General features: G+C 48.7%; 1 protein-coding gene across 1 annotated transcript; it reads right to left on the minus strand.

The window, feature by feature from the left end:
* Positions 1–2,762: 2,762 nt before the first annotated feature.
* On the minus strand, positions 2,763–11,938 carry LOC119456309 (neprilysin-1-like). The gene is made up of 3 exons (XM_037718007.2): positions 11,390–11,938; positions 6,813–7,234; positions 2,763–5,111 (listed from the first exon to the last, which is right to left on the minus strand). Exons 2-3 carry the CDS (start codon positions 7,013–7,015, stop codon positions 3,980–3,982), a joined length of 1,335 nt encoding a protein of 444 aa, XP_037573935.1. The 5' UTR covers positions 7,016–7,234; positions 11,390–11,938; the 3' UTR covers positions 2,763–3,979.

Here is an 11,938-nt window from a genome sequence, read left to right on the forward strand (position 1 = left end):
AGGATATTACTCGAAGCTCCACTCTGCAAATTTGGATTAGCATCAATTGTACCGGTAATACTATCATTTGGGGTCTCGACACCAGGCTATATATAGTCAGAGACGTTTGTTGCGCAGTGTTCCATTCTTTAACTGAAACAAAACGATTACCCTGCTAATTATTGTAGCTTTATTCTACCTATCAGATCAGAATTTCTTTCACTGAAAGTGGTTTCTTAAACTTTTTATTAACATTGTATTTATTCTCTCCTTGATTGTAACCTCTCTTAAAGTTCACTCTTCAGTTAGTCCGACAACTCGCTCGCATACTAGTCTAGTTATCACAATATCTTCTTTGGTTTTTTCTTTCTCTTTGCGTTTCTCGTTTCCAAACAAAAATGTTCTTGAGCTACCTCCTGCCGCCCGATTCCTGGCCTATCCCCCTTAGCGGGTACGAGCCATGACAGAGGTTTATCATCATCATCATCTTTATTCTCGGACATTGGCCTCGATTTCAAACTTCACAGATTTTTTTTTTTTTGTGCAGAGGCAAATTAGGACTTTTAAATGTGCCTAACCGAAATGTAATTCTATCAAATTATTCAAATCAGAATGTTTTGATGACATAATATGATGACATTTCCCCCCAAAAAATCCCAAATTTCAATCATTCAAGTATTTAAACAGCCGTTTGCAAGATCACCTCGCGCACGTACAAACTAACACCTTAATAGCTATGGACGCTTCAATGTGTGAGGATAAGGCGGGTGCAGGTATTTTCTCACCTTCACTTGGCTGGTCATTTTCTTTAATACTTCCATATCTCACTCCGAAATTTGAAGCTGAGCTTTTGGCGATGGTTCTTACACGGCGTAAACTCCCTTTGAAAGCAGTGGCTGCTGTGATTACAACAAATTCTCTTTCCATCTGCACTTCAATAACAACGTCATCAAATTCACCAGTTCTAAAAGCTTTCCTATCAGTTGTTCCCTCGCAGCTAAACTTTATTAGGTTATTATAGATACCAGGTCACTGCGGGTTATATTTAAATGAAATGGCCGACGCGTTAGCGCGAGCATCACCGTATGAATCAATAATTTCTACTCTCCCAGTATCGGCATACATCACAGCGATTAGGCACTGATAACTTTCAATACGCAGAGATTCCATCGAATCGATAAGAATCTCGACAAAACTCAAACACCTCAAGTTTCCCTGGTAAGGTCACTGGAATTGTCCATCGAGACAATTAGAGGGTATAATTACCAGGTTACTATGCGGTATTCCCCAGCTAAACCTATATTTACACAGGTCTGTTCTCGTTATATCGCCCATTTGCCAATTCCGCCAGGAAACAGAAACTATATTTACACTGTCGTCGGTTTATATTACAAAGGAAAAGACTTCTTGAAGCGCCACTTAGTAAACTTGGTTTAAATTTAAGTGCTGAATTATTACTCTCTTTTGGTGCCACGGTACTGGGTTCACGGTCACAGGGACGCAGTGAGTGCTTTCAACCATGAAATAAGACGCATACGATAATAATTCCTACTTTCCTTACTATTCCTATTGTAATTATTTTAAATTACTGTCATTCAGAGTTTTGCAACCAATATTCTTATTATTTCTCTTAAGTTTCACTGTCCACTTATCTGGTCTAACTGTTCTATTACACAAAAACTATTTTAATCGCAGTCACATCTTTTTATTAACTTCTTTATTGTTAGTTATTAACTGAACGTAAACCTACCCGATTCTTGGCCCGTCCCACATTGTGGGTACGTGTCATATTTTGAAGGCACAACAACAACTGCAATTAACAACCCCTCTCCCCCAGATTCCTGGCCCGTCACCCGTGTGGGTATTGCCATATATTGAAAGCACATCATCAACACCCACATCATCATCATTGCCATTAAATAGAGAAAAAATTACTGGGGACGCTTAGAACTTTCCAAGAATGTGAAGGCGAAAGCATAGTTGGACCCATAGCACTGTGGAATGAAGCTCTGATCCCAGGCGGCGACTCATACAAGGCGTGCGAGCGCGCTGCGAGTGTGCTGCCGCCGTTTCCAGAACGTTCTACGGGCGCCGCCGTTGACATTTCCCTTCTCCTCCCCAGCGCCGCCACCGCGCTCCCTCAACGCCTGAGCTGCTGCTGTCATTTCCCTCCTCCTCCCCAGCGCGAGTGCGAGGGGCAGTATGGGAACGCTGGCATGATGATTAGCGTCGGAGCCAGCTGTGGAAGACGACGAACGCGCGAGCGCGAGGCAAGCGCGAGGCGAGCTAGCTCACTTTTTCTGTACCTCACAGCGACCTTGAAATATAGAGATTTAAGGCTTTCGCCTTAATTTTTTTCATTTATGACCGCCTCGGAAACTGGACAGGCGACGTATCACGAAGGCGCGGACGCCAGCTCTGCATCCAGTACGCAGATGTAGAGCGGGGTTTAGCAATAATGGCAGCTGTTGGCGCAATCGCGCTTTCTAGGGTCAGTATTTTCCACTGTTGTAGCGTCGCCAGAGTAGCTAAGAGGTAGAATCTTTCCAGACTCTCCATGTGTTGATCGCAAGTTCGAATTCCTGCGGCACAATGAGATTTTTGTTTCTTTGTACATTTCTCGCAAATTATCTTGGGATTACAACGACGGCACCGGCGGGCATCAAAACGACCAGAGTTGATTGACCGTACCAGCTATATAGCGGTAAAACGACGTAGTAAATTGATGATAGCTGTCACGTGTGCGTGTTTATACCCTTGCCAAAAACAAATTGGCTGCCACGCATAGTCATTTATTGAAGCGAACAGGTCAATCGTATCCTCGCGTCACTAAAGAAGAACGTCAAATACTGAAGCACAATGAACAAAGAACGTAATGACAGAGCCCACCGAAATGGCATACAATTGATTTTGAACATGATTACTCAGAAGAAAGTGGAAATACTAGTTGAGTACAATATTGCTTTATAATTATCAGACGAGAATCAGAAGTGCGATTAATCAAGACAACAAAAGTTAATCATCGGAAACTCCGTCTACGTATACTTTGCGTCCGTAGGAAAGTAGCTCTACCAGCTGCTACTGAATGTTTTCTTTGTAATTTCCCAAAACTTAGCTCCCTCTTCCCGAACGGCAGGAAACTGGAGCCGCCACCTGCCGAAACAAATACGTGACACTGGCGGACGCATGTGTAGAGCTACATAATCAAATTTCAAAAACAAGAACACCGCACGTAAAGAAAAGCACGTCGCAAAAAATAGCAGGATCGGCGGTTGCAAGCAATCTTTCCAGGTCATTTACTCCTCCGCGATGCACGTCGTTGACGCCATTTTCAAACTCTCGATTCTTGATAATTCGCTCAATTCCACATATTATACACAGCAAGCGCCAATCACGCCTTCGTCGTCGTCATTATTCCTCTCGGTGTACGCTTACCGCGCAATGGCGCAACTACGTCCACTGTACATAAGGTCGCCTGGTTTGCAGCCGAAGGCGCGCGAAAACTCGTCTACGATGGTAAGCGGCCCGTTGCACTTTCGGCGGCCGTTGAGACCACCACACTGAACGAAGCACCAGAAGACCAGAAGCAGCTCAACGTCCGTCCAGTCTTCGTAGCCGGCAAGCCTGGCGGTCTGCAGGCGTCCGTCGGTAGCTTCCGCCAGGGCGCCCAATATCAGACGGAGCGAAGTCACCCGTCGCACGAGCTCGATATGCTCCGGCTCGAGGTGACGCAACAGCACCTGGCTCCCGAAAAAGCAGGCCGACTTGAGCGTGAATGCCAGCTGAAGCTTCCTGTCGGCCGTTTCGGCGAACGCGGCCGAAGAGAAGGCGTCGGCCACTTCGCCGCCCAGCGTCGCGTATTTGACGGCCGTCAGGTCTCCCAGCTCGTAGAAGGGCTTCTCTAGGACCTGCGGGCAAAAGTTCAAACTGACCGTGGGCGGGGTGGAAGGAGAAGCGCGCACGTCCACGGCTCGCGAATTCCGTCATGGATGTGTCGGCTTCAGGTCAGTCGGCGAGCCACGGCCGCGAGACGGACGTTGTCGAACACGTTGTCACCCATGTCTGGAAAGAGACGATACATGTTGTCCAACGTCGTGGTGTTTGGAGTCTCCAGTAGTCGCAGTGAGCTGACCAGTGCCGCTTCTTTCAGCATAGACTCGGGAATGGCGGCGAACCAAGGCGACGAGCCGAGGTGCATGCGAAGCGCCGTCTGCACGGTGGTTTCTACGGTCTGGATGTCATCCAGCACGCGCTTCGTGACTTCGCGGCTCAGGTGACCCGCGTAGAAAGCCAAGCCCATGTACACGTGGGCGATGTCTGCACAGAAGAGCGCGTGTTCCCTGGTCGCTAAGGCATCGTCGCTCACAAAGTACTTCGTGACGATTTCCGAACTGGTCAGCAATGACAGAGCCTGCGCGACCACCCAGCCGACGTAATAGGCCATGACGCTTTCGCTCTCGCTCACGACTAGCGCGAAGAACCTCTTGAAGAAATTGACGTTCTCAACGCTCACGAATAAGACCGAGCCTTCCGAGAAGTTGAAGCTAGACCGCATGCTGCTCTCCCATTCAGAACTCTGGAGAGGGTTCTGGGTCTTGTTCACCATCTCGTTCAAGCTGCTGTCCTCCAGGGTGGTCCATTTCGGTGTCGTGAGCGCAGCTTTCAGGGCAGGAACCACCTTGTCCTCTAGCACTCTGAGTTCTCTGTAGGAATACGCTCTTGTCCTGGCGCTGCCGAATGCGGCAACCATGCTGTCAAAGTATATCCGGTAGTGATCTTCGCCGGCACTCTTCTCAAGCATGCGCTGCCTTCCCGATAACACTGACCAAAAGAAGGGCGACGGCCTCACTATGACGCGCTCGTTACTCTGCACGATGAACTGGAGGACGCTCGCCCAGCTCCAAGCGGTAGCCATGGAGACGAAGATGCGGAGAATGCGTGAGGTGTTGGTTAGCTCAGGCCAGTGCACGCCGCAGTCTTCCAGCAACGACCGTGCCTCGCTCACGTGGCTGAAGTCTTGCGTGTGGACGTGCGCGCAAGACTGATACAGCCTGGCAGCTTTCTGCACCGCGGTCTGCCCTTGTTGGGGAGTTGTCGTCCTATTCGCCATAGTCGCCACTTTGGTCATGAATCTGGGCGAGAGCGTGTATCCCAAAAAGTGTAAACATGTTACTTGTGCATTTTCTATCTCTGCGCGCTCGCACATAACGCCAACCGACATTTCTAGAATTCTCCTTTACCGAATACAAGTACGTAATGTTCAATTTAAGAAGCTGTCTCGTCCCGTATCCAGAAAGCAATTCATGCGCTACAAGGTTTCGTGAAAGAATACGTAAGCACAGGTACCGGGAAAACATAACATATTATGCACGGAAGCGGCCGGCCTATAGCAACCAATTATTCCGATAAAAAAAAATGTGCATATTCGCCCCGAGTTTCGCTATGTGTGTTTCTGCTCTTGTTAGCCACTTCATTTCACAGCCGTCGCTGTGTATGCTGTGCGTAATTTAGGACGTTAGAAATAAGCGCAAAAATGACAGGAACGAGGATGTACACAGGACAGGTGATCTCCTATGAACCACCTGTCCTGTGTGGTTCCTCGTCCCGGTTATCTTTGTGCTCGTTTCTAACATTCAAATATTTACTAACTCTCCCAACAACGCACACTGCTGCGGGTAACTATGTTCGCGAAAGAAAGCAGGTAACTTACACATGAGGGAAAGCAGTGAAGGCCGGAGTTACATATGCCGGAGTAATATTCGCTCATGTCATGATAACGCCTCTAAGCAACACCACTGTATCGCGCTGCCATCAGCTTCGTGTACAGTGCGCTGCGACTGAAACTCGACACCAGGAGCGCGTCGGTGCCTCGTAATTTCTTGCGCCACAGGTGGGCGCTGGGGATATCAAGCTGATACATTTTCGTCCCACATGAAAGCGAGAGTTTTTGTGATGCATTCTGACATGGTTCAGACCCACAGCGATCACCTAGAGCTATTGCAAAAAGCGCCGGCCGCCATGCGGTCCGAGTATCGCGTTTCAATCGCTGAGCCCTGCCGTGACATTTCAAAGTCACAAGTACACGAGTCAACTACTGTGAAGAACTTAGTAGTCCTCTGTTCAGCTTTGAGACGTTAAAATACAGCAATTATTATTCCATTAAGCTCGGAATTTTCACGAGCCATTTCGTCAAAAATGATCCCAGTTTCCTCGCGAGAGAAAATTGGAATGTAGACCTTACCTATCTCAGCAACCTTTACCTTGAGTACCTTCGCTCCACACATCTGGCAGTAATCATTCACGGGTACAGAGGTTTCATTTGCGCAAATACAAAATACATAACGAGCGGGACAGCAGGGGTGTTGTTTTGAAATGTCCCAGATTATGTGTTAAACGTTAGTGTTATTCCCGGTATAAGTGACCATGACGTTGTTGTTACTAGATTGGCTATTGCTTCTCCACCCCCAAAAATTAGTGAGTCCCGTACAATTTATCTTTACCACAAAGCAAACTACACAGACATTTCAAAACAGTTGGACGAACGCTACTTATCGTTCGAGTGTTTAGCTGATTCCCTACATATTAATGAGCTATGGTTGATCTTTAAGAATTGTATATACCCTCACTCACCCAAAGTTACGTAGTGTTCGAAGTAACGAGCAAAACGAAATGGAAAGCTATGGATCAATGCCGACCTAATTCAACTGACGCAAGAGAGCCTATTCAGAACATTGCAAAAGAAAAACGTTATTAACTCTAAACAAGCCTTCCCTCCCCTGCAAGCCTTCCCTCCCCCGTAGGAATGCAGAGTGAAAGGTGGAGGCCATACTCACTCTTTGTAGATGGTGTCCCCGACAGACAGGCCATGCGCCGCCTCCCAGCGACCGCAGACATATCCGTAGAAGTCCCGGCAGGGCGGTACCGACGCGTTCAGGTTGGCGTCCAGTAGCGCGCGGTGTCGCTGGCAGGCCGGCGACGAACACGGGGCCGAGGACACCACCCGGACGTAATAGGCGGCCCCGATCAGGGTCAGCATGAGCGCCGCGATGCTCGCCAGTAACGCAGGTTGGAGGCAGTTTCGATCGTCCTTGCTGGGGGCTTCACACACGCCAACCAACTGCTCGGGCTGCCACGCGGGGGACACCTCGGCCGGAGCGGGCGTCGGGTTCCAGGACAGTTCATCGCCCCGCGGCAGCTGCCGCTCCGGCTGCTCCGCTTGGAGGCGGTTCGACTTGGAGGCTGCTACTTCTCCGGCCTGAAGCGTCGTACCGATACGCCGAGAAACATGAAGGGCGGCAGTGAACAATTCCAGCGTAAACCCCGCAACAAAAATGACGCGACGCTAACGTTGATAACGTTTTGTTAGCCCGCCATCGACCACAACAGACCGAGTGTACGTCGTTTCTCGTCAGACCACTAAAGGCTAATTCACACCAGACCGACACGGCAGCGACTTTGGTCTGCCGACTGTTGGCGACAGCGTTTTCCTTCCTTTAAACCGTGACCACAGCCTTTTTCCGTCCTGTAAACTGCTCGCGTCATCAGTCGGCAGACCAAAATCGCACTCGTGTCGGCGTATAGCGTGAATCAGCCTTAAGCAGCAATCCCATCTGGTTGAAAACAACATGGGAAAGGCGAGTGCCGATGGCTCTCATCCAGCCGCGCAATGCGTCAGGGCCCGAATTTTGTAATGTTTCATTTCATGCCCCACCCCTGTTCCTTTTTTTGTAGCGTTAGCTACACTGGCCTAGCCAAGCCCGTTTCGCGCGGCACATCAAGAGCCGTGCTGCGCATGCGCAAGGATCAGTGATGTCACACGGCTTGCGCACCGGAGCCACCGGAGCTGGCACCTCTCGCGCACTCCGCCGCCGCCGCGCGCGACTCACCGCCGCCGGTCTGCACATTCCAGAGGAGTGACGTCGTAGCCGTGGTAGACGCACTGGCGCCGGCGCGCGCTCGCTGTGCAGTCGCCGTCTGACACTGCGCTGGAGCCGCTGCGCTTCTGACTGGCGTTTGCCAGTGTGGTATAGCCATGGAGAAGGAGAGCGCAAATGCTGCTCAACAGCGCAGAAGAACGGAGAAGCTTGACTCATCGGATCCCGAAGTAGTTGCCTGGCAATTAGCGGTTGAGCGTAGGAGACAACCAGGAAAGCTAAGAATACTCAGCTGAACCTTTGCTAACGCTACGTATATCCTGGCATAGCCTAGCTAAGCCACTGCAACTTTTTTTTTCTTTTCTTTTTTTTATTATATAACGTGCACGGTGCCGAGTGCCCGATCTCAGCGATAAGGGCGGCGCGGTGGCCTTCTATATATAGCCACGTTCAATCCAATGACAAAAGGCGAAAAGAATTTGTGGAGTGAATCGTCAGAAAGTACGACGTCCTCAGGGTGCCCTTCCTCAATGAGACAGCTAGGCGTCAGCAATGGAAGATATTTGCAGTCGTGCGGTATAAATGAAGGTTAAAGCGCGAGCGCCGACCGTTCCACTAATGCAATCATCGGGTGCTCGTTTCGGAGCGCTCCATAGATAGCCAGCTTGTTCGGGTGCATGGTCGAAAAAGGCCACTCCGACTACATTTGATTGTTTCTTTCCAATCGCTGAAACCATACTTGGAGCGCCCAGGAATGCACCGACGATGCCATGGCAATTGCGAGATCCGGTCTGTTTCCAGTCGCGTGAGCGCTAAGCAGCTTCCGTCAGCGCGTCTTTGCGGGTGTCGTCTCAGCTGTTTCAGTTTCGCAAAAGTGATGTCGTGCTTTGTGAGCCTCACGTTGACGATGGCGACGCTTGCATTTGCTAGCGACACCCTCAGTTCTTTTGAATCGAGAGGCAAGCAGTGACAGCATCTTATGATATAGTGCTGAAAACTTGCTGTGCTGGCGTGGGACTGTCTTTCAAGAAGCGATCACTGTAGCGGTCGCTTTCAAAGTCCACTATTTATTGTCTATCTTGCGCTCATCGTGATGCTGTCTGATGCGGCGGCGTGCAGTCGGGCATCACCCTGGCATCACCAAAGTTCCCCTCGGCCCACGCAATTTGTTCTCTCCCTGCTCAGGAAAGTGAACCGCGCCCTTCGGGTGGTGCATGCTTTCTCTGCATCGGATCTGGATCGTCTTGCTATCCGACTTGCAAGAATTTGCCATCAATTTGCCACCGGAGGCCACCCGAATTTACCATCAATTTGCCATCGGAGGGTATTTTCGGTGCGGCGGATACGAGACTGGATGAGAAATTCGGTTCTCTCTCTACACTCGGCTGTTCCTTGCTACAGTCACCACTAACCACTGAGATGAACTCGCTATATTTCTTTAATGCGAGAGCACTTCTTGGCTATTTGCCCTACTTTGGTCTGTGTATCTAGCATCTATATGACACACTGCGTAAAACAAAACAAAAAGTCGGCAGATCCCACGCCCGTGGGAATCGATGTTATGCGAAGCAGTGTGCGGGGAGCCTACCAAGTTAACCAAACGACCATGAGAGCACCAAGACGCAGGCGGCTCTTTCACGACCTACATGACATTCATGTAATGATTCCTTAGGAGTCCCTTTAGCTACACCTAAGAGACCTTAAGGCGAAGTCCTTAGTCATGCTCATGACTATGATTTCTACCATCATCCTTTATTGTTTCCTTCACTTAGTACCCACGTCCGAACCCATTCCAGTGGTTTATGAGTGTTAATCAATTTTTTTCGCTGAGTCATTGTCATTTTTGCTGAGTCATTCCCATGATTATAACTTCTACCATTATCCTTTTGTGTTTCCTTCACTTAGTGCCCACGTCCGAACCCATTCTAGTGGTTTTTGAGTGGTAATGTTTTTTTTCGCTTAGTCATTGTCATTTTTGCCGAGTCATATGACTATGACTTCTAGCAGCATCCTTTAGTGTTTCCTTCGCTTAGTGCCCACGTCCGAACCCATTTCAGTGGTTTATGAGTTAATCTTTTTTTTTCGCTGAGTCATTGTGATTTTTGCTGAGTCATGCCCATGATTATCACTTCTACCATCATCCTTTTGTGTTTCCTTCACTTAGTGCCCACGTCCGATCCCATTCCAGTGGTTTATGAGTGTTAATGTTTTTTTCGCCGAGTCATCATTTTTGCTCAGTCGAGGTCATGACTATGACTTCTACCATCATACTTTAATGTTTCCTTCCCTTAGTACCCACGTGAGAACCAATTTCAGTGGCTTTTGAGTGTTAATCTTTTTTCGCTGAGTCATTGACGTTATTGCTGAGTCATGCTCATGACTATGACTTCTATCACCAACCTTTAGCGTTTCCTTCACTTAGTACCCACGTCCGAACCCATTCCAGTGGTTTCTGAGTGTTAATCTTTTTCGCTGAGTCATTGTCATTATTGCTGAGTCATGCTCATGACTGTGACTTCAAGTAGCATCATTTAGTGTTTCCTTCGCTTACTACCCACGTCCGAACACATTTCAGTGGTTTTTGAGTGTTAACCCTTTTCGCTGGGTCATTATCATGACCTACATGACCACGCCAATGTGACATAGCGCACAGCAACTTGGCGTGGCACGTGCGGGCCAAAGCAGCGGGGCGCCGCTTGCCCCGCCGTCAATTTGAACAACTTGATTGTTCCAACGCTTGAAATGGAAAGGTGCTATCTGCCACAGTGTATATACTGCGAATGATAGTTTTGACAGGTGGGCGTCGTCTTCGTCAGCCTTGGCGAAGAAGAGTCCCCATGTCGAAACGTTGGCTCCCAAGACATATCTCGTTCGACCACCGTCGATCACTTCAAGCGTCAATATTCCTGTGAACCTTTGTCTAGTATAGTATGGAGGCTAAACCCACTAATAGCGGATTTCATTCAACGAAAGCTTACTGATTGAAAGTTTGTTCCTATAATACCACTATGTCTCCCTGATTTCTACGTAACTTATTTCGATACTGCGTCCCTTGCTTCGGCCCGCGGTAATGAAAGAAAATCTAGCGAACTGCTTCGCACCTCAACAATACCATTAAATCTGCTGCGCCAGCTTTTCCTTTCTTTATTTTCTTTTTATTTCATTTAGAACATTTTGTGAAGTCTACATGCATTCTGTATACACAACTTTTCTGAGTTACAGCCAACTATATTTCAAGTCTTCCTTCGACCGGCAAACAGCCTCTGTAAAACAATAAATGGTCCCACCTTCCCGAAATAGTTCCTTTGACTTATGATAAATTGCAGACTTTTTTAGCGCAACCAGCCTGCCATTCATCTTGCAGCATATAAACGAAATCTCTGGGCGCGCTGTAGGAGCGTGAGCTCACCAATGACTCCCCTGGGCATCATTGCCATCGCTTACGCAAGTGCCGGGCAGCACCCGCTCGCGTGTTCCATATCGTCATATTCAACGTCGAGAAATGAGGCGATGCAAGCGCAGAAGAAAATCCTCACCGGTAATGCTATCTTCGATTCCGTGCTTTTCACTGCCTTGGGCTTCGGTGTGTCGGCTGGCGGCTCTTGAGATGGTGCGACGGCGTCCTATGATTAAGAACCGAACAGAAGGTTAAAACGCTCGGCAAAGAATCAGCGCGGAAACCGGTGAAAAATCCGCAGGCAATAAGGTTCTTGTTCATTTTCACGCTATTATACTTGTCGATAGAGGCTGCTGAGACGGCACGGCCGCTTAGTACTGAGTATGTTACACGAACAAACTACACATACGCATGCACACAGTCTGCGGTTTCCCGGCTCGGTACTCGCCCAGCCATTGACAATGTGATATTGTGACCCAGCAGTATATGCTGCAAGTTATCTAGATACATGCGTGTCGGCAGTGGGAGATAAGCTACAAGTCGATGCAGTGACAGCGAATGCCCAACCATGACAACATGCACGCTAGAACTGACGTGACAATCACTGGCTGGCGCATGATAAACGAACGGAAAACACGCACACGCTATACCTCAGGACTTCACAGGACGAACAAGCGGCGACAGTTGC

This window comes from Dermacentor silvarum, chromosome 6 (genome assembly GCF_013339745.2).
Source record: "Dermacentor silvarum isolate Dsil-2018 chromosome 6, BIME_Dsil_1.4, whole genome shotgun sequence".
In the NCBI taxonomy this organism is placed as follows: Eukaryota; Metazoa; Arthropoda; class Arachnida; order Ixodida; family Ixodidae; genus Dermacentor; species Dermacentor silvarum.